This window comes from Thamnophis elegans, chromosome 3 (assembly GCF_009769535.1).
Source record: "Thamnophis elegans isolate rThaEle1 chromosome 3, rThaEle1.pri, whole genome shotgun sequence".
Classification (NCBI taxonomy): Eukaryota; Metazoa; Chordata; class Lepidosauria; order Squamata; family Colubridae; genus Thamnophis; species Thamnophis elegans.
Window position 1 is genome coordinate 59,501,423 of NC_045543.1, and position 23,148 is coordinate 59,524,570.

Genomic DNA, 23,148 nt, shown 5'->3' on the forward strand with positions numbered 1-23,148 from the left:
ATGCTAGGCTTGCTGTATTTGGTTTTATAACATGAAAGTATGGCTGCTTGCTGGTCATCCCATCTAAGCAGATGGTATCTTTATCCAAGAAATCTCCCTTTCAAAGTGTCTATGGAGATTCTCGATCATCTAGGTCATGGTTGTCCCAAAGAGGCTTTTTCCAAAAGGCAACTTTGGACTTTCTTGGTTCTTTTCTTTGAAAATATTTCACATCTCATCAAAGAAGCTTCTTCAGCTCTTCAGTCTTTTTCAGACCTGAAGAAGCGAAACATCAGGGAGAAAAAATAAAATCCAATTGGAAAAAGCACCTTTTCAAATCCTTTCTTCCCTGGGAAGAAGGGTTAATGTAGGGAAAAGTGCCAACGTATCAGTGTATGTACACAGCCCACTCACCCACAGACAGTCACAAGATCTTGAAGGCAGACTAGATACGGTAACAAGATTGCTACTCAGGTAAATTGATTTGTTCAAACAAGACACAGAACCTTTTATATATATTTTTATTATCTTCATTTACAGACTGAAGGGTCAATGTGTATCTGAATACATATTCTAACTTGATCAGTGTGTTATGTAGAAAAGGCTATAATTTAACAGTCAGTCATGAATTAAGGACCTTTGGTTACATATGCTTCTTAATGGCTTCTTCCAGCTTTTCTTTATTTGCTCCGGAAAATTCATGCACCTGAAATACAGAGAGTTTAAGTTTAAGGCTTTTTACTTGAAGAGTCACCCACTTGTTAACAGATGTCAACATTAAATGGTTATTTAATGTTGATTCCATGATGATCATCAAGGAAGTGAACATCTAGCAACCTCCTTCCTCAAGCAGTTTACCATGAAGAATATACTTTTCTAAAGACTAATGGTCACCCATCCTATGAAACACAACTCTGGAAAGCTCACAATTATAAAACCTCAAATCTGCTACCAACCATCATTCACTACACCATCTAACAGTGTTTCTTCAACTGCCAGAATTCCCCAGCTACGGTTGAGAAACACTGATCTAACACCTCAATCCCCAGACTTCAACCTCACCATATCCCACTTGGGGAGAAGCCAATACTTTCTAGCTTTCTGGAAGGCTAAGAGGGATGCTCTGAGATTCCAGAAGGAAAGGGTGTTCCAGAGAACTGGGCCTGCTTTGGAAAAGAAACTCTTCCTAGATCCTACTAGGTTTTTTTTTAACAAGGGTGGTAGCATATATTCCGATCTTGGTTCCCAAAACCCAAGGTTACTAGATTTTGTGGCCTAATTCACAAGCCTGTTTAAAGATACTATATTAGTATTACACAAAGGAATACCTCTTATTTAGTATTTAAAGCTCATGGGGAACAAAGTACAGGTAGTTCTCAACTTAAGGCCACAATGGAGCCCAAATATATAGGTTGCTAAGTGACAAATTTGTTAAGTGAGTTTTGCCCCATTTTGACTTTTCTTGCCACATGTGTTACGCGGATCACTGAAGTTGTTCAATTAGTAACATGGCTGTTAAGTGAATCTGCTTTCCCCGTTGACTGCTTTTCAGAAGGTTGCAAAAGAAGGTCATGTGAATCTGGGATACTGCAACCATCATAAATGTGAGTCAGTTGCCAAGCAGCCGAATGTAAATCACGTGACCATGGGGAGCTACAACGGTCATAAATGTGAAAAATGGTCATTGAGTCACTATTTTCAGTTATGTTGTTACTTTGAAGGGTCACTGAACGCACTGTTGTAAGTTGAGGACTACCTGGAAGTGTGGCAGCTTGGACAGGATGAATGTCACCATGTACCAGATTTCAGACTAAATCTTTTAAAAGCGAGAATGCATTTGGATCCCTGCAAGTAACATTCAAGCTCAGTGCATGTTTTGCTGGAAATCTGAGAGCAAATACCTTTTCATTATTTTTGTAGAACTGGAATGTTGGCATACACTTCACATCACAGTGTGAGGCCACATCCTAGAAGAGATGAAAAAGGTTACTCCAATCAGTTTGACATGGTACGTGAGCAGAATTCTTTGTGCCCCAGAATTCTTTTCCCTTCTGTCATTCACATACTGCAACTAAGGCAAAATGCAGCATTGGTGTCTTGCAGAGACGAAGAGACAAAAATCTGTATCAAAATAAGTCATAGGTGGGCGTTTTTTTCTGAGTATCTCAGAGGTTAAGAAAAGTGAAACAAACTCTAGTGAAATAAGAAACTTGGTAAGTTCCAGATATCACAGAAGAGATAGACTTCTTTCCAGGTAACACGTTTTATTGGTTTCTTAAAATATAAAACACAAAACATACAAAGAAAAATAAAGATAATGGAAAGATAAGGAGGGAAAGGGGAAAGAGAAAAAAAAGGTGTCTTCTGACTCCTTTTGGTATAAGATAACACGATATCTCAAAGGTTTACTTTTATATATTAATATATACTAGCCATTTCTATAACATCAAGCCTATCTAATTGGCAAAAATGAAAGGCGAAGTTTCACTTTTTTACACCACAAGCATAAAGTGCAGAAATGGTTTCCAAGTAGAAAAAAAGTTGTATTTTTTTTTTTAAGCAAAGCAGTCAGATTAGCCTTCTCTGCTAACTCCATCAATTTTTGCAGCCATTCCAGGTGGTTATATTCTGCTGGTTCTGCCGGGTTCGCCCGAACCCATAGCAGAAATAGTGGGTGGCCCCGTCCACCCACCCCAGCTCTACAGCATCTCATTTCGGCCCATTTATTAGGCAAAGTGCATGCGTGGAAGGTAGAGCGTATGCATGCGTGTGCTCACATTTGCAAGCCGGTAGGGAAGGTAAGTAAATACCACCCCTGAGCCATTTGTCTGTTGTGGGAATCAAAGTATCCTTCCATTTTTGTGCATAAAGTATTCTTGCTGCTATCAGCACATACAACATCACACACTTAAGAGTTCTTAACCATTGGCAATGCAAATAAGACTTATGGAAATTATAGTCCTGGATATCTGAAGGTTATGACCATCTGTTGTAAGAATACTGTAAGCCGCTGATAGAATTCCTCTTATCATCTACTCTCCAGTGCATTCTTTTCCTGCCTTATATTTCTATAATTTGTGTTATGAATGACTGGAAAATGCCAAGAATCTTGTGAAGACTTGGGCTACATTTTCTAGTAAACTCCTTCTTGCCAGAATAGACTTGTGGGCTTTATGTTATTTTGACAGCATTGGCCAAACTACAACTCACAGGGTTAATTAATAAGATTTCCTAGGCAACGCCTAGCAATCTGGAGATATCCTTTGCAGTGAAAGGAACTCTGCAATTTCAGCATTTTAGGATGAATTACAATTTGTCATGTAACATGTGTCAAATATGAGAACACTCCCCTTTTTAAAATTTACTAGAACTAAAAAACATTCCCATCCATTTTCATCCCACCTGAGGGAAGCAAACGTAGCTTTCTCTAATCCAGCAGTTAATTTAGATGTCATCTACTCATGTTAATGGTTTTCTTAAAGGCCAATTGCAGACACTATTATGTGTAATTTTAAGTTTAGGCAGTGTTTACTCATCAAGCTAATAAAAGCTTATTATTTCTGATGGCCCTTTTTGCTTCCAAGCTAAGTAAAACAAGTTTAATTAGCACTCTGCCTTACACTTGGGGAAAAGCTGTACTTCATCTTGTACAAATTAATCACTGCCAAATATCTCACTATCAAGAGATCAAAAACTAAGTTGTACTTTTATTTCAAGCGACTCGGATTCATTTATATAAAAAGGCACACTTGCAAAAAATTTGTTTCACATGCTACATTTCTAAATTAACTTGTCTGACAAGATAATAATTCGATCAACAAAACATGTTACTGATTTAATATCAGGCTTCCCAATGCAATTTATGTACGGTAGGCAAATGTATGAAGCCTATTTGATAAATTATAATATGTTCAGCTTTGTCTTAATATGCTATGTGGATCCATCCAGAATGGCTCAATGCACTGTTGAGTCTTGACTTGTTCAACGAAATTTGATGAAAGCTGCCTAAAGTTCTCACTTGTATCTGCACAATTCAGAAAAACAATTACACTCACTCCTTCCTTTAAAGGGAGCGGCTGTACCTCATATTACATGTATTTGTAGTATATGTAATATTTCAACATTTAATCTATGGCACCTTTATTTGAACGCCTGATAGTTGAGCTAGTTAGAGTAGACACTGAAATAAATGGGCTTGGTTTCCGTGTTTGGAGAGGAGCCATATTTCAAGTTTTTAGAGCAAACTATTAAAAATATATGTTGTATTTGCTACTAAGCTGCTGCTGTTTAAACATACACGGGTTTCCCTCAATTTATGTCAATTATATCAAAATTCCATCGCTAAATGAAGCAGTCAAGCAGCATGACAACATCGCTTAGAAATGGCAACCCCTTTAGTCCTGGTTACCGTTGTTAACTGAACCCCGTGGTTGTTAGGCAAGGCAACTTCCAGATGGCTTCCCACAATGATGACATCGGGGAAACTGGCAGAAAGTTGTAAGTCCCAGGATGGCAGGCAGGTTAAGTGGCTACTGCACATTTTTAAATGGCTTTGAAGCCATTTTAAATTAACTGCACATACATTCCTCCACACCCAAATCACAATGACAAGTTCACTTTGTGCTATAAAAAAAATAAAGAACTTTCTCACCTCCCAAAAGCTAAGTTATTCAGCCTTACATAACTAGAAGTTATACAAATCCAAGGATTTTTTTATTTTCAAACAAAAACCAACAAAAACAAACAATATATGAAACATAAACCCTCAATTAGAATTACATATAGCATGTTGTTTGGTTACAAGCATTTGTGCCTAAATCCAAAGATTTTATGAGAATACACGGCATTGCCTTTGTCCAAAGTTGGGAGTGCTACTCTAGAACTTACCTGAGCATCATCCACATCAATTTCAATGAAGACTACTTCTGGATATTTTTCAACCATGCTCTGTTATGAAAGGGGGAAAAAAGAAACTGTTGAACACAAAGTATGCTTGCTGATCTCAATTAGCACTTACATACTATTATTCCTTATTAGGCATATGGAGCTTAAATTTAAAACACAATTGATTAATATACACAACTGGGCTTTGCTAGATCTTCCTGAACGTCTCATCCAACGTATCTTACTGTTGGCCATACTATGCATTTGCACTTTGGAGAAAGTATCCATACAAACAGGGTATGAAAAAGACCCTCAAGTATTGGAAACAAGTGGGCAAAACCTGAAATCTACCTGCAAGTCCTAGCCTTGTTTTTAAAGGAATTCTGAACCTGTCTACCCACCAGTTTGGAGAAAAACAACCAACCTGGCAAATTAGGGGTGTGATGAGGAGACAGACAATGACCCATCTTCATCTGCCAAAGACAAATAAATAGAGTCTTATCTTTTCATTAATTAAAACAGCAAAGACTATGGAGACCAATTACCCTAAAACACTAAACACGTGGTGGGATGAGCTCCTGTTGATGCCGAATTAAATCATCTGCAATGCATTTTTCTCCCCCAGGCCTAAAGCCCAAGAGAAACTAGCGCTGGGCACCAACAAGCTTGTGCTCAATCCAGACAAGTCCGAGTGGCTGTTGTGTTTCCCTCCCCAAAATTTGGTTAGTATTCCATCACTCAGGCTGGGGGGTGAAATTTTACACCCCTCAGACAGGGCTCGCAACTTGGGAGTCCTCCTGGACCCACAGCTGACTTTAGAACATCACTTGTCGGCTGTGACCAGGGGGGCATTTGCCCAGGTTCGCCTGGTGCACCAGTTGCATCCCTAACTGAACCGGGAGGCACTCGCAACAGTCACTCACACCCTCATGACCTCAAGACTGGACTACTGCAATGTGCTCTACATGGGGCAGCCCTTGAAGAGCATTCGGAGACTTCAACTTGTCCAGAATGCAGCCGCGCGAGCAATTGTGGGTGTACTTTGATACACCCACGTTACACCTATCCTCCGCGAGCTGCACTGGCTTCCAATCGGTCTCCGGATACACTTCAAGGTGCTAGTTATCACTTATAAAGCCCTTCATGGTATTGGACCTGGGTACTTGAGAGACCGCCTGCTGCCAATTACCTCCCAAAGGCCCATTAGATCGCACAGGGTCGGCCTCCTCCGGGTTCCGTCTACCAGCCAATGCCATCTGGCTACGACCCGGGGGAGGGCCTTCTCTGTTGCAGCTCCGGCCCTTTGGAACGAACTCCCATGGAGATTCGGACCCTCACCTCTCTCCTTGCCTTCCGAAAAGCCGTTAAAACCTGGCTGTGTCGGCAGGCCTGGGGTTGATGAGCTCCCTTCCCCTCTTGACAGGTGTGGTTGTTGGCTATCTTAAATGCTTGTCTTGTATTTGTGTGTTCCCTTTCCCACTTGAGTTGTTCGCCGCCCTGAGTCCCTTTTGGGAATAGGGCGGCATATAAATAAAACAAACCTCAACCTCAAGCATCTTGTTTGGGCTTGAATTTGAAGCAATGCACAGCCCTAAGGAGACTGAGGAGAACATTCAGGATGCGTTATTTATTTACTGTATTGACTGATTGATTGATTTGATATTATCTATTATGATTGCCAGGCTACTGGATGACAACTGCCAAGACACAATAAGTGAGAGGACATGCAATTTTGAAGGATGTCCATGTTAGAAGATAAACTTCACTCTGAGGCCAAACTCTCGTTGACTTTTGCCTAGTGAAATTAAAAGGATTCTGCCCAATGAGGAAAAGTTAAAAGGTGACGTTCCCAGGGCAAAGTAGGAAAAAAATTGCTTGCTATTATAGCTTTCATACACTAAAAAGCCCAATTTTTGCCATACTGTTACATCAAATAACTGGACTAGTCATATACTACTACTCCATGTCTCCAAGAGTGTAACCAAGATAAGGAATTATAATAATTCTGCCAGCTGTTATAAACACATGACCTATTGTTATAGATTTCTTCATTTTGAAAGGAAAGAGACTGCATTTCAGAATTGAGTTGTGTCCCAGAAAAGGAATGCTGTCATTCAAGATTATTGCAGCAGCTAAGATCAACAACCCAAACAGCTTTTACCTTTGATGGGGCCAGAAAATCCACAGGATTGAAGATGCTGCAATACTGCTTACATTTTTTCCACAGTCCCTGCCTTATTATGTTTTAATGGACATCTCCCTTTAGCTGTGATGCTTTTAAAACTTGTAGGGCTGGTTAGTCTTACTCCTACTCCTTATGTGCTTTATTTTATTTGACTCAGATAATATCTAACATCGCCTAAATCTATCATCTCTATTTTGAGACTGACTTTAATTTACAGATCCCTGGAAGAAAAAACTCAAAAGTTGCTGTGTGTTTTCCTTTCTCATGGTTTTGTATTCTCTTGAGACTTTAAGAAAGTAAAGGACCACACTTTGAACTGTAGGGAAATAAAAGAAAGACACTCTGAAGATGTGGATGTTGTGGATGAGACAAAAGAAACTACGTTGGAGAACTAAAGAAGCAGCCAATTGTGTCTGGATGAGGTGAAACTAAGTGGGTCTGGAGAGACTCAAGCTACCACAGCTGAATAAAGAGTAGCAGAGCCTCATAGCTCCCAAAAATGCAGCCTGCTACAGTCAGCCTGCCAGCTGCAAGTTAATTGTAGGAGCAACCCTCCTACACACTGATAAGACCCGAGAAACAAAACAAAACAAAAACAATTTAATATAAAGGATCAACCACAAAGCTAATTTAATTACAGCAGAGCCTACTGAAGTATAAGGGCTGGAGAGAGGAGGATAATATACAGCTAAGTGTAAAGTAAACAGACACGAAAGGCCTGGTAAAAAGAAGCAGAATTCCCAGTCTTTAAGAACTGTGGCAAGTCAGATTTTGCTAAGGGAATTGTGGCTAGATGTTGGATATGAGCCATAATTTCTCCGGAACAAAGGAGAGATAGGCACAGGCATCTATATGACACTGGATAGGCTATCCTCATGAGTAGTCCATGGAAAATGACTTTTTTGTCACCTTATAAGTAGAATGGTTAGAAATCAGGATTATATCAAGCACATACTCTCCAAACAGCCTTGATGGATGTTAGGCTCAACTAAACCTTATATCTTAATTACTTTTTAAGATTTTTTAAAACTTTTTTGTATTGGAGAGATTAAGACGTTTTCAGACTGGCAAGGTTCTACTATATTCATCAAATGAGTTTCCATCCCCTTAAAAGACGGTGCAAGTTTGATGTAAACTTTTTAAAGATACATGAATTCTTTTGGACTATGCAGAAAAGGATGATTGGTGTACAGATTTTGGAAACCTAACAATGAATTAAAGGGCCAGAGGATTCAAAATTATACTTCTGAAATATTTAGAAGATATTTTCTCATGGGAAAATAAAGATTGCCTAAGGTTTTTTATAATAGGAATTCTTGAATTTTGGACACTATGGAAAGAGAATAAAGAAAATGGAACAATAGCCCTTAGTGCAAATTTTTGAATACCTTTCAACCAAGTGTTTGGACAGAGTTGTTACAATCCTTGATAAAATTGAAAAGGCCATGTTCCAATGAATTTGTAAAACAAAACAAGCTGCAATGGACATCTATGAAATTAATTTGAAGGTGGATTTAAATATAATGCAACTGATTCTGATGGATGACTTATTCTCTAAAGATGAACAGATATTAAATGAGGTCATTTATTTGATTTTTTTTCTCTTCTGTATATACAAAGGAGCTCTGCTAAGATTTGGAAGGACTTTTTTTTAAAGTGACAAACAAAAGGATATATTTTATTTAATGATACAAAAGAAATTTGCTAAAGATTTTTCACTTTGAAGCACAAATGCTCAGCAGACTACCTCTGAGACTTATTTTTGAAGGAGTTAAAAGAATAATTTTAAAAACTCAGGAAAGTGTATATACACTATATTGCCAAAAGTTTTGCTCACCCATCCAAATAATCAGAATCAGGTGTTCCAATCACTTCCATGGCCACAGGTGTATAAAATCAAGTACCTAGGCATGCAGACTGTTTTTACAAACATTTGTGAAAGAATGGGTCGCTCTCAGGAGCTCAGTGAATTCCAGCGTGGAACTGTGATAGGATGCCACCTGTGCAACAAATCCAGTCATGAAATTTCCTCACTCCTAAATATTCCAGTCAACTGTCAGCTGTATTATAAGAACGTGGAAGTGTTTGGGAACGACGGCAACTCAGCCACGAAATGGTAGGCCACGTAAACTCGTCCAACATCAGTGTGTGACCTCACAAATGCACTTCTGGAAGAATGGTCAACAATTCCCATAAACACACTCCTAAACCTTGTCGACAGCCTTCCCAGAAGAGTTGAAGCTGTTATAGCTGCAAAGTGTGGACCGACGTCATATTAAACCCTATGGATTAGGAATGGGATGTCACTTACAGTAAGTTCATATGCGAGTAAAGGCAGGTGAGCGAATACTTTTGGCAATATAGTGTAAGATTGGCTTCTTTGACCATGGTTAAAAGAATAAATAATTATATCTGGTTGCCTTTACTGGAAAAGGTTGATTGATGCAGCATTTGGATTTGTTGTCTTACCTAAGACATGAGCTATTATAACAGATTAAGTATTGTCACTTCTCATTTACAGATCCAACACAGTCAACTTATATCATTAGGCATGTCTAATTAGATAACTTGTAGATATTAGGGTTAACACATAAATGCATATTTGTATAATAAGCCTGCCTCACATATACAGAAAGAAAAAGCATTCAGCCTTCCGGTTTGTGATCTGTACCATAATTTAATTATAACTCTGTCGCAAGACTGTAGCAATGCAAGATGTGGTCTAATTGTAAGAGAATGTAACAGAATGTTCCTTCCCCATTATTTGTTAACATGGTTAACATTTTCAGTACTTGGAAGAGTACTGAAACATCTGAAACTTGCACACACTTTTAGGTCTTTTGAGCGGGTCCTAATAAAGCTGTGGCATTACTCTGGAAATTATATTTACTGATTTAACTTTTGTTGCTATACTATTGTTTTAATCTGTGCAGAACACATTGGCCAGGAAGTGTTTTCCAGCAGGTTTGGTCAACCGCAGCATCTTTGGCATCGTTCCAAAGGCCTTTAATAGAACATTAAGATGATAGTAATAGCACAGGTACCAATGATGATGATGTTAATCCGAATTAAGGGAAAATTATGATTGGAATGGCATGTGAGCCTGACAAATGAAACAAAACAAAGTAAACTTTTTCTGTTGACTGAAACATGCTACTGTTTCTATATATCAATGCTGTTGTTACTGACAGTTTGGAAAAGACAACAACCCGCTTTTCATGAAAGCACGGACAAATATCACAAGATAAGCATGAGCAGAGGTACATAAATATTTCAACCCCTCTAGGTTCAAGAATTCTTACCCATCTCTTTCACGTAACCTTGATTTCTAAGGAATCCCCATCTGCAACATCCTGCTCTCCTCATGCTTTATTAAACAAAACGTTGAAAGAATCTAAGTTACTTACATGGAAGAAAGGCTTGATCATTTTACACGGCCCACACCATGTGGCGGAGAAGTCAACGACTATGAGCTTGGTCCCAGCATTTGCCAATTCAGCTTGGAATTCATTCTGGGAAAAAAGAATCAAGACCATTTTATAGGAGCAAAAAAATACTTCCTTACACCCAACACATTACATCAGGGGTGTCAAACTCGATTTCATTGAGAGCTGCATCAGAGTTGAATTTGACCTCGGGGGAGGGGGGGAGAGGGCATGACCAGAGTGGGCGTGGCCAGCTTGACATCATTCATGCCAGGGTGGCCTGTGGTGGGTCGAGTGCTCTGCCAGCAAAAACAGGCTCCCAATCTCAGTTTTTGGCTGGGACAGCCTCCTGCAACCCTCAGCCACTAAAAACGGAGCTTGGGAGGGTCGTGTGCTGGTCCTTCACAGTTTCCTTGGTGGCCCTGAGGGCCAGATCTAAGCACCCCATGGGCCGGATCCAGCCCACAGGTCTTGAGTTGACACCCCTGCATTACATCTTTCCTGTCAAGACCAATCCATTGAATTATAGCTGAACCCAACGGGCAATATGCAGGGGACCTACAACACAGGTGTAAAAGACTGATTTCCCCCGCCATCATGCAGACTGTTCTACACCAGCTGTAGGCTCTAGGAACCTTTCAAAAGCAGCCTCACATATTATTGCAGACAAACCCAAATTATCTGAACCATGGTGGCTGTCAAACTCCCAGCCATGGGGCGGAAGTGTCATGTGCTGGCCACGCCCACACCCAGTTTAGCAAAGGGGGGGAAGTGCTGATATGTCATGTGACGCCACGGTGACATGAGTTTTATATCCCTGGTGTAAATCAACCCAAAGCTCTAGGTTTATCCAACATTACTGGTCCAAAGGACAAAAAAGCAGACAGGGATTATTCTGCAAATCAGAGACACTTCAGATTTAAGTTAGGTTTCAGCTTCTGAGTTCAAAATAGCTGTAAGCCATATCTGTCATATGGAAATCATACAGATTTCTCTTAGGAAACAAGAACAACGTTATAAATGTTAATTATGATAGCAGTCTTCCAATATTTGAGGAGCTGTCACAGAGAAGAGGGGGCTGATCTATCCACCAAAGCACCTGAGGGCAGGAGAAGAAGTAATGGGTGGGAGCTCATTAAAGAGAGATCCAGCATAGAATTAAGGAGAAATTTCCTGGCAATGAGAACAATCTTGCCTTCGGAAGTTGTGGGTGCTCCATCACTGGAGCTTTTTAAGAAGAAATTGGACAGCAGCTGTGTGGAATGGTATAGGGCCATGATGGCGAACCTATGGCATGCGTGCCAGGGGCGGCACACAGAGCCCTCTCTGTGGGCATGCGCACCGTTGCCAGCTGCTGTTCTGATTTCCAGTGCGCACATCACCAGTTGGTCTTTGTGGGCTCTGGGGTGCCAGAAAACAGCCTGAAAATGGTCTAAAAAACAGCTTGAAAACGGGCATGCATGCACCGGCCAGCTGGTCTTCTGGTTTCCAGTGCTCAGGCACCCATGAAGACCAGCTGGCCGGCACACATGCATGTGCTGGAAACCCAAAGACCACCTGGCCATTGTGCCATGTGCACCAGCCAACTGGTCTTCGATTTCTGGCGCTCTGGCCCTTGCACATGCACACACGTTCCGGTTTGGGCACTTGGTGCTGAAAAAGTTCACCATCACTGACATAGGGTTTCCTGATCGAGCTTGGGATTGGACTGGAAAACCTCCAAGATCCCATCCAACTCAGTTGTTCTGTATTCTAAACACTGTCCATATGAGACAGACAAAAATGGAAATAAATTACTCCAGGGATTAGTTCTGGAGTCTGAGAAGTTTGGGGACAGAAGAAAAAACCCTATAAATCTGAAAGACACATAGAGGAAGGGGGAAGGAAGGAAAAAAAAACACAGAATGATTCAAAAGCCAATGGGGGGGGGGGGTGGTGGAAAATCTCTGACGAATATAACCAAACAGCAAGAGCTGCTAAAATCCCCACTTTGTCGAGTTGTGCACCACAGTTGAGTGCACCAAAAAACGCTGGACTCTTGTCCTGAAACCTAAGACTTCAGCAAACAAGCCAATCCCCTTCTGCTTCTTCGCTTCTCAAGGAAGGAAGCCTTCACAATGTTCTCTCAAATTTCTTGGATGCACATACCAGCTTTTCCAGATTAAACCCGCCCTTCAAGTTCATCTGAATAAACATTCTGGACACTGTAGTAGTCATAGTAGCCTGTGGGCAGTTTTCTGGATTCTGCTGTCCACCTTTTGGTTCATGTCCAGAAGAGTGAGGTCCTTGCTCTTTTCTCCACTATATCCCCATTTCTTCCCTTCTGTCAATCTCTGCAATGGGTTATTGGGAGTGTCTGAAGTTTCAACTATTCATGCTTTTCTTTGCCAGGAGGCAAATAAATAAATAAATAATCTGACTAAATTCATGTTGCTGTATGTTTAGCTTGACTGTGCCATCAGCTCCATTTATTTATTTGTATTTGTTTATATCCCACAACACACCTTCCTATTTTCCCCACAAAAAAAACAACCCTGTGAGGTGGATTGGGCTAAGGAAGAGTGACTGGCTCAAAGTCACCCAGCTGGCTTTCAAGGTGGTAAGATGTTCTCATGCTTTCTAACCTGATGCCTTAACCACTAAGCCAAGTTGACTCTTCTTCGGCTTTCTCACGATCCTCTGGTCACAGCGCTGGCGCGTTTGGGAAGCCGCGGTTCGTCGCTCAACCCCTGAGGGGAGTGACGGAGCGCTCCAGCGACTTACAATCCTCCACGGCTGGGCTTGCCTTCAGGAGGCTTGTGCCCTCTCCTCCTGTTGCCCGGCCAAGGTCCTCACTGAGTGACTTCGGATTCACTCAGTGGCCAGGGCAGCGTTTCGCCCCAGGGGGGCTGGTGGCAGTCCCCTTCCTGTAGGAGGAGGTTGTGCGCGGTGCAGGGAGGCAAGATTCGATGGGTCCTATTAAATTCTCTTTAAATCCTAGTAAAGTGCTGGAGATCCAGAATGTGCAACCTCTCACGATCGGATGAGTCAGTAAAACTGGGGAATACCTGGTGCCAAGGGGCGTTGCTCAAAGAGCTTATCTGACTCCATCCAATCATGAGAGGATAAAGTCAACCCATTCTGGATACTCCTCCCCCCTCACTATGGAGAATGAAAACATCACATTTCAGAGTCTTTCCCATCTTACTCTACTTTTTTGGAACTGACTCACCTTCTTCATTTTGAGTCTTATCTTGTAAGTTCTAAAAAATTCTTTAAAGGGTTCTTCTCCCCCCCACCCCCCAGGTCCTTTGGAAAGCTGGAAGAACCACTTTTTAAAGTGTGCAGTTATTAACAACAATTACAATTATATTAGTGTTGGGGTTGGTTAACTTAATATTCTCCCTGTAGAATCAGCAACTGGAGGAAACTTAAAGACAGCCCAGTAGGAGAACCGGCCTACACGTTTTCCTATTTTATCTGCCTGAAAATCAAGATGTAACTTTCAAGTCACATTGAAGGATGAACCAATGTTTGTGGCTGCATTCCAAAGGGCTAAGCATTTGCACACTTTGCATTTCATATGCTTCTCCACATGCTTTTAAGTTAATGTATTACTATCACCTTGTGGATCATGCCCTCGCTGCGTCCCCACGGAGCACAAATTTTGTTTTCTCAAATTATTTGGGCCTTGGCAAAAAGGAAAGATTGTAATGAAGGAAAGTCTGCCATTTCAAGTCATCCAAGCAGCCAGTTCATCAGCAGGGGCACAAATAAGCCATTGTTGGATTTCCTACACTATTTGGGTTAGTGGTTTAACAAAAATGTCTCCGTCTTTCTTTGAAATCAAACTATTCAGCTGATCAATGTTAGTGAAAATATCTTAGTTTGATCTATATCATATTCATTTAGGAAGAAGCAGCAGTTGCTTGGGCTGGTTTTTGGTCTTCTGTGTCTGTTATTGGTCTTATTAAGGTGTTATGAAGGTTTCTATTGGCATCATCAGTAGAATATACAATAGTCTTCACTTAATATCCACAATTGGGACCAGAAACACCATCACTAAGGAACGCTGTCATAAAGCAAGACCTCTTGCGATTGTGCCCGACTTACAACATTGCTTTTTGTTGCCGTCATTTAGCAAACCATTCTGGTATGGGTAACATCATGTGACCACAATGTGTGACTTACTGCCAACTTCCCCATTGGCCTTGCCTATCAGAAGCTGGCAGCGAAGTTTGCAAATGTCAATCATCATGGGTGACCACAAGACAATGTGGCTGTAGCAAAGTTGCCAAGTGACTTCAAGGACACTTGCAACGGGTGCAACTTTGGGGACTAGTTGTAACTTGACTTTTTTTTTTTAGCATCATGGTTGACTTCGGTCATTGAGTGAGCCGTTGGTAAGCAAGGACTACACATAGAATGCTAGAAAAGCATTCTATCATGCATTATAGCCAGTTTCAATATTGTGTTAGGATTCTGAGTCCATAGAGAATAGTAAAAAAACTGGCCCCGCAAACAGTCATTTGGTTGAATATTTATAATGTATCATACAGCCCATTGAAGAGCCTTTTGCAACTTAAAAGCTTGTCCCTTCCATCTCCATAGACACTACAGCTCATCTATCCTGAAGATCATTTGCAAGCTTATCACATCCAAAGGATAACAAGATACTTTTTCTAGTATCTTGAGGAGAATAATTCAACCTATACTTAGTGTGTCCACTGACGTATATTGTATATAGATAGTAAAGGTAAAGGTTCGCACATATGGACTAATCATTCCCGACTCTAGGTGGTGCTGCTCATCTCCGTTTCAAAGCTGAAGAGCCAGCGCTGCCCAAAGAGGTCTCTGTGGTCATGTCGCCAGCATGACTAAACGCCGAAGGCGCATGGAACGCTGTTACCTTCCCAACAAAGGTGGTTCCTATTTTTCTACTTCAACTGCTAGGTTGGCAGAAGCTGGGACATGTAACATGAGCTCACTCCGTTACGTGACACTAGGGATTCGAACCGCTGAACTGCCAACCTTCTGATCGACAACCTCAGCATCTTAGCCACTGAGCCACCATGTCCATATAGATAGTCCTTGCTTAATTTGGACTGGCAAGTCCATTGCTAAGTGATGCCATCATAAAGCAAAACATCACATGACCGAACTGACTTATGACAGCAGTTCTGGTTGTGGTTGTTGGCAAATCACCCAGGATTAAGTACAATGTCTCATGACTGCAGTTTGTGGCTTTCTGCCAGCTTCCCCCTTGCTTGTTGGAATCTTGCTGTGACCATGTAATCACAGCACGCTGCAACTACTGTAAACATGCATCGGTCGCTAAGCGCCCGATTCACAATCATATGACTGTGGGGACACTGCAATGGCTACAACTTCAAAGAACAGTTATAAGTCTCCCTTTTCTGTGCCATTGTAACTTTGAGCAATCACTGAATGAATAGTTGTAAGCGAGAACTACTTGCAACATAATCTACAGCAAAATGACTAGCTAAAAGCTTTTATGTCAGGTTAAAGCTGTAATATACTCTGATTTTGGTTTCAGAGGTTGCATGAACCTCAGCCCATTAGACTGTGCTGAGCAAACCATGACTTAGTTTGATATATTAGCAAGTCACAGGCTATCTTAAAAGGATATTGATTGCAATGCATTTTGGATTAATCTGAAATACATTTTCTATTCCATTTACCACATTGCAGCCAGTACAGCTTTGCAACCAACCTGACAGTTTGCTGCAGATACTTCTAGTTTTCAGATGAATGCTTAATGAAGGTATCTATTTCCGGCATCATACTCTGATTTCTCTAGCATAAGGCTAGGTAGAAGCCAAAGCACTCAATTCAAATCTAACCTGAATCAGCAGGATTGCTGGCCAGTATAATAGGACTGTTAAGAAGAAAGAATGCGAAACATTTTAAGGTGCTACCTGCTCATTTTCAACTTGTGCTTGGGGGAAAAAACCATGGGGGTCATGAACTGGTTTTTATGGTAAAATGGATAATATATTTCCTGCTACTTCTCATTTGCTTTTTAAAAATATTCTTACTGGACTTCAGAATATAAAAGGTCCATGCAGTGGGGGGGGGGGGGAACTGGCTCTCAAACTAGGTCAAACTTTGTGATTCCACCCCTAGTTGAGAGCACAGGATCTCAATGCTTAACACCAGATAAGTCCTCAACGTTTAACAGTTCATTTAGTGACCGTTCAAAATTATGGCACTGAAAAAGTGACTTATGACCCTTTTTCACACAACTGTTGCAGCATCCCCATGGTCATGGGATCAAAGTTCAGATGCTTGGCAACTGATTCATATTTATGAGAGTTGCAGTGCCCCAGGGTCATGTGATCCTCCTTTGACAAGCAAAGTCAATGGGGGAAGCCAGATTCACTTAACAACCAGGTTAATAACTTAACACCTGTAGTGATTCACTTAACAACTGTGGCAAGGAAGATCGTAAAATGGGAGCAAAACTCACTTACCAACAGATGTTTTGGGCTCAATTGTGGTCCTAAGTCGAGGACTACTTGTAGTGGCATGCATGAATGATGGGGTGTTTATTTAGACTAAGAATTATGAACATGACAAACCACCAAAGTGGATTTGGAAAGTTGTTTACCAATTGACTTAGAGCTTCCTCATTCACAAGAAATTAGAGAAAATTCAAGAAGCTGCCCTCAATTGTGGATTCAGCCAAAAAAAAACAAGACCTAAGCACACAAACTAAGACCTTCCTTCAGCTTTTTCCCTCTTGCAAATATTGTCTTAGATCAGACTGCTAAAGGTCTCTATAAACTGACAGCACTGCCTGACTTTACAGTTCAGATCAACCTCTGGAAAAAAGACTTTCATTTTTTCTACAACCCAATTAAAATGGGTCACGTAAGGGGAATAGAACAAATGGACTGCAGTACAATATAGAAGAAGAAGAGAAATAAGCTGAAAGGACTGCTGTATCACTTTTGCGTATTAAACTAAAAAATAATACTTAGGGCTGGAAACATCGTCTTCCCAGCCAACTTTCCCATTAAGGGTTATGAAATTTTAGCTGAAGTACACTGCGGCATCTGCCATTTGTTGCTGGCTGAACATTATGTATCTGCATCCAATATTAATTCCCTTATTAAGAAGTTTCGAGAGTACCCATTTCAAAGTGATAATGCAAAGTTGACTTTTATAGCTGTATCCTTGTGCCTGCAGTTTATAAGGCAAAAGCAACACTAACAGCAAGTCCTCTTAACCTCCATGGAAAAAAAATGTAACCATGTTTCAAGATACACTATTGTAACAATGGTGTAGAATAAGGCAAACTTAGCACTTGGGCTTGTAGCTTCCTCTTTTCTCACCCAGGACTGGGGATACCTAGATGAGGGTTGCAACACATCCTCCGATTAACATATGGGCAGGCCATTTCAGACTATGGTGCCTCCTAGACGTTATTTCTTAAAGTAGACAGCAAGTTTGTGGTCCAACATCAAATCAGAAACTGCCTATTACATGGAAAGAGTCTCAGTATCCAGGAACTGAATCAGCTTTGACCAAATAAACAAAAAATTCGGTGTTGTAATGGAAAAGTGGTGGACCTGTAGCTTCTAGATCAGTGTTTCACAACCTTGGTAACTTTAAAAGGGAGGTGAACTTCAACTCCCAGAATTCCCCAGCCAGTGTGATGTTGTTCAAAGAGAATTCCCAGCTGCCAGGAAAGGCAATGAGGGAGGATTCAAGAACTGCTCTTAGAACCCCATGTGGCTGTGCCAGGCTTTCTTCCTTCTTAACAGATGAGTGATTAAGGCAAGAATTCCTTACACTACGCTGTGCATCTATGACAGAACAGTTGATTTTCAGAAACACCTGACCAAGGGGACCAATACCATATTGAAGCCTCTTTATATTGGACTGGCCAACTTAATATATCTTCTAAACCATCCAATTTCCTGAATAAGGCGTTCAGTTTTAAATTCAACAGCCGAATTTCCTGATGCAGATTATGTCCGGCATGGACATTTCCAGTTATCTTTCCTGGGTCAGCTAGCAGTACCATACTTTCCCTCATTCTAGCTGGCAAATCACTCTGGTTCTGATAATTTCTGTTCCACAAACTCCCTGCTTACTCACCTGTGGTTAACAGGAGGCATTTCCCTCTACTCATAACAGTAGAAGTCAAATGCGTTGACCATCTGTGCTACCGCACTCAATCTGGGGAATTCCACCAAATTTAGTCACATTGCTAAGTTGCTCAACCGTTTCCAGAAACTCTCATTCTGCCCTGCAAGGGACTGGACCAGGTTTCAATTAGCAATTTTAGTTTGTCTAATGGAACATCTCTCTAGAAATTTATAATTATAAAAGCTTGGTCGCCAAATTAAAAGCCATTCTGATGGTTAAACAAGCCAGGAGAAAGGAGGTATAGCATAATTATTAATTCAGTAACTAGGGCGGATTCTTCCCGAAGATAATTTATAAGACGCTCAGAATAATAATCTTAAAAGAAAGAGAGGGACACCCAGAAAAGTTTAGCTTATTAATTTGAAGCTTTTCCCAACCTGATGCCCTCCAGATCAAAGCAGGTGTTGCCTGATGTGTTGGATGTATAATTCCTAGAATTTAGCTGGAACAGGAATTCAAAAGTTATAGTAATCAAGTACAACAGAAGTGTAGCTCCACTAGTTTACCCTTCTCAAACTAGTATTCCTAAATGTCAGAGATGGCTCATCATTTGGTTCTTGTGGAACACTTAATATTTGAGAAGCCAGGAATTGCAGTGGGAAGATAGATGGATGGAGAAACGGGACAGACTTATCAGCTTTATCCCACTCTAATCTTTTGGACTCTGTATGGCAAACATATTTGAAAGCTGATAGGAACGAGAAATGATGCCATTTCATGTTACATAAAAGAATGCAGTAATAATAATGCAATACACAGCAGAAAGGGTTAACTTGAATGCTGCATCAAAATAGAAGGACACTGAAATATAATCCAACAGGATGTCTCATGCAAATCTTGTTTCAGCATATAAAACAAAACAAAAAGTTCTGATATGGTAGTACTTTGTGCAAATTTTCTCAGGATTGGCCGCCTTCTCTAAGAAATCCATTTTTGACTGCTTTTATATATTTATTCTGACTATACAGCAAACAAAGATGGCAAATTCTAACAGATTTAGTTTATTCAAAATGCCAAGGAGAACAATTCCTTAGTTAGGAGAATAATCAAATAGCAATATTTTTCAGGAGAGAAAAAATAGGCTAAAGATAAACCATCAGATTAAGGAAAGCAGCAAATCTTGGTTTTTGGCTGAATTCATACCAACATTTCAATACTGTAGATACCACATATTTAGCATGCATTCCTAAATCACCATGCATTACAGAAAGCTTAATACAAAACCACAAGCCAAAAACATCCTACTTCTACTGTCACCTCAGGTGATCTTATATCAGTTTACCTGGTTCATTAATCCTTCTCCTTCATCAGATGGAGCTATAAATGCTGGTATCCCTAAAATATTTCATAAGAATCATTTTTGAAGAAGAGTGCAAGACAAAATGCCTTGGTCAGCCTTCCTCAACCTTATGCTCTTGACCACGCTGTTTGAAAGATAATTGAACACTCATGGACTAATGCACTGGCAGAACACAATGCTGATGTTTGCAGGTTTGAAGTAGGATATTTCCAATAGCACTAGAAAAATTCCTGCCTGAGATCAAGAAAGAAAGCAATGTTGTTGACACTACCAATACTGTGTTGGAGGCATCTGAATCAGTAGAATAATTTTTCCTATGAGAAAAATCAGATTGTAGAAAGTTAATCTTCTCCCTTTCAACTCCAACTCTCATTGCCCTAATCCTCAACACTACTACATTAGTCAGCAAGCCTTATAGCATGTAAAAGTTTCTCATGACAGTATGATTCATTCTCAAAAGCTGGCAGGCAATCCCACAGATTAGTAGGGGATGGAAACAAAAAGCAGGTCACAGTAAATTTTGTGTCCCTGGTGAGTAACATTAAATCCAAAGATGGCCACAATACCAGATTTTAAGATTTCAGGGTAGCAAGAAGGATAGAAAAGAGATGCAACAGGAAGAATATGGGTAGAGACAAAGAAAAAATGAAGATTTATTTGTTTTGACGTGGTACTGAACATGAATCCAACTATGTTTCTAAGGTGTGTATTATCATAATACACAAAAAGAGATGGCTGTCAGATGAATAATCAAAGTAGATCACCAACTAATTAAAATTCAAGTCATGCTATCAAAAGTGATTTCCTAGTTTGCAAAAGTACCTAGGTGTGTCATAGTTACCAGGAAGGCAGACAAACACATAATACAGTATTAGCCAAGTAGTGTACTGAAAATAATCTGCGTCCTCTGATGATTCAAGTTTAACATGGCAATCCTATCAATCAACAGCCCCTTACATGGCTTCTTTGCTTCCACAAGAGGCTACAATCTTGCAAGAGACAACAAACTAAGCCCAAACAAGCCAGATCGATGATGCTATTCAAGTTGGTGGGGACACTTAATGTCCACACAGATTTTCTCTTGGAAAACCTAACCCCCATTCCCCCAACCTAGTCTTTCAAGTCTTCCAAAGGCGCACCCAGTTCTTTTATAATAGAGACCATCTACCCTTGCAAGCCAGGTTTATATTAAGACAAGGGGTGGATGGGTTTAAGGACAGGGGTAAGGAGCTTGCACAGCCCACAGAAAAGTGACTGAGCTTCATCTTCAATGGATAAAGGTAGCAAGAATTGTAGGTCAGTAACTTCTGAACAGCCAAAGGTTCCCAACCAGATGGGGGGGGGGGGAATCTCCAAGTGACCAATGAGCAAAGAGATCCTCTATAGATCAGTAGAGTTCCATTTATTTCTGACAGTAATGGTTTGCAACCTTTCTCTTGCAATTTCCCTTATCTGTCTTCCTGAACACTGCATAGGCTAGAAAATCTGTTGCAAGAAAGGGTGGTTTCAAACAGTGGAAAACCTAAATGGAAAGAAAGTGGGAAAACATACATACATACATACAGCTCTGATAAGGTGTTTTTTACCTTTGCTTCAAAACCTACTATAAATATGAATTTCTGAGATCTCCCGATTGGGCCATTTAAAGCTGTCTTTCCTGCACCTTAACAAGGTTTAAGTCTTATTTATTTAAGGTGGACCTTCCGATATGTTCACAACATTGCATTTTGAAAGAGGGAAGGAAAATCCCATGGTGTTGTTTTTTTTTTGCGGGGGGAGGAGAAAAATAAACATGGGAAGGCAGAGAACAGCCAGTCATTTCTGGCTAAACCAGCCTGCCCGCTCTATCCTGCTCGCCAGCTCTCGTAAAAACCAAAAAGGTAATTAAATGAACGGGAGCCCCAAAAAGGCGCCGACGACGCCGGAGACCGCCGCCGTTGATTTCCAACACGGACAAGGGCCCCAGAAGCCGAGGCCAAGGGGAATGGAGTCGAGGGAAAGCAAAGCTCGGTCAAATCCGGCCAGGGGAAAGAGTCCCTTTGCCTGGCACTCAGCCAGACGACGATTCCACAGAAGGCGCCTCCAGGGTAAATTTTCGGGACAGGGCAGAGAAGCTGGAAGAGGCGCGCCCTGCCCAGCCTTGTGAGACTCCGGCTCTGAGCAATTCCCGGCACCGTTTTCCAAAGCCCAGAGCAAGGCAAGGGAAGAAACAACCGGTGAGAACTAACCAAAGAGAGAAACAACCTGGGATGAAGGAGGAAATGTCCTAAAAAATGAGAAGACCCACCAGTGGAACGGCTCGCCTTCAGAAACGGCAGGTGCTCCAATCAATGGATGGTTTTAAAGAAAAGACTGGACCAGCAGCCACCTGTCTGAAATGGCGCAAGCTCTCCTGCTTGAGCAAGGGGCTGGACTAGAGGACCTCCAAGGTCCCCTTCCAGTTCTAGTCTGATCGAAAGGGCACGTGGGGCGTTCGAAGCACCGTATAGCCTTCCAGGGCATCTGGCGGGTTAGGGCTTCCCCAAAGCCCGTCCTCCCAAAAACCAAAGCGGTTAAGCATGCGGCGCTCCCGGGTGCAGCCAGCGGCCGGAGAAGCGCTCCGGAGCTAGCTTGCTCTGCGCGTTATCCAACAGGGGTCCTTCTCTCCTCCGTCCACCGCGAGGCCTACTGTAGCCAATGAATGAAGCCTCCTCCTCGCTTACCAGGTCCCCTATGATCTTCACCATCGTGTCAGCCTCCGATTCCTCGCTTGTAACGCTGTCCTCTTCCGCCTCCTCTGCCTCTGCCTCCGCCTCTGGCGCCGCTGCTGTTGCTGCTGCTGTTGTTGCTGCCGCTTCTTCTGGCGCCGCCTCTGCTGCTTCTACTAGCGGTGGTGCTACTGGTGGTGGTGGTGGTGGTGGGGCCGCCGCTTCTTTCTCCTCCTCCTTCTTCTTCTCAATGGCTGAAGACTGGCTCTCATTAGCGCCGCCTTCCTGCATCTTCTTATGTAGTGCGGACGCCCAGCCCAGGAAAACAATCTGCGCAGGCGCCAGCCGCGGGGCGGAGGCGATGTGCGCAGGCGCACATACGTCCTTTTCTCTCCCCCCCCCCTTCTCCCGCCTTTCCATGCTTGGCCAAAAAAAATACATATCTGTAGCTTTCGATGTGGGGCGAAAGGAGATCTTGTTCTCAAGCGGGACGCGTCTGTTGCCTCTTCCAGTTTTGGCAGAAAACGGATT

General features: G+C 41.6%; 1 protein-coding gene across 1 annotated transcript; it reads right to left on the bottom strand.

Annotated features, from left to right (window-relative positions):
- Positions 1-482: 482 nt before the first annotated feature.
- LOC116506478 (thioredoxin) lies at positions 483-22,943 on the bottom strand. Its single transcript, XM_032214250.1, has 5 exons — positions 22,633-22,943; positions 10,456-10,560; positions 4,867-4,926; positions 1,881-1,946; positions 483-685 (listed from the first exon to the last, which is right to left on the bottom strand). Exons 1-5 carry the CDS (start codon positions 22,906-22,908, stop codon positions 623-625), a joined length of 570 nt encoding a protein of 189 aa, XP_032070141.1. The 5' UTR covers positions 22,909-22,943; the 3' UTR covers positions 483-622.
- Positions 22,944-23,148: the final 205 nt, after the last annotated feature.

Coding starts and splice junctions, on each gene's coding strand:
- LOC116506478 (XM_032214250.1), bottom strand. CDS start 22,908: ATGCAGGAAGGCGGCGCTAATGAGAGCCAGTCTTCAGCCATTGAGAAG. Junction 10,561..22,632: donor TGAAGATCATAGGGGACCTG/GTAAGCGAGGAG, acceptor CTTTTTTCCCAG/AATGAATTCCAAGCTGAATT. Junction 1,947..4,866: donor TTGATGTGGATGATGCTCAG/GTAAGTTCTAGA, acceptor CATCTCTTCTAG/GATGTGGCCTCACACTGTGA.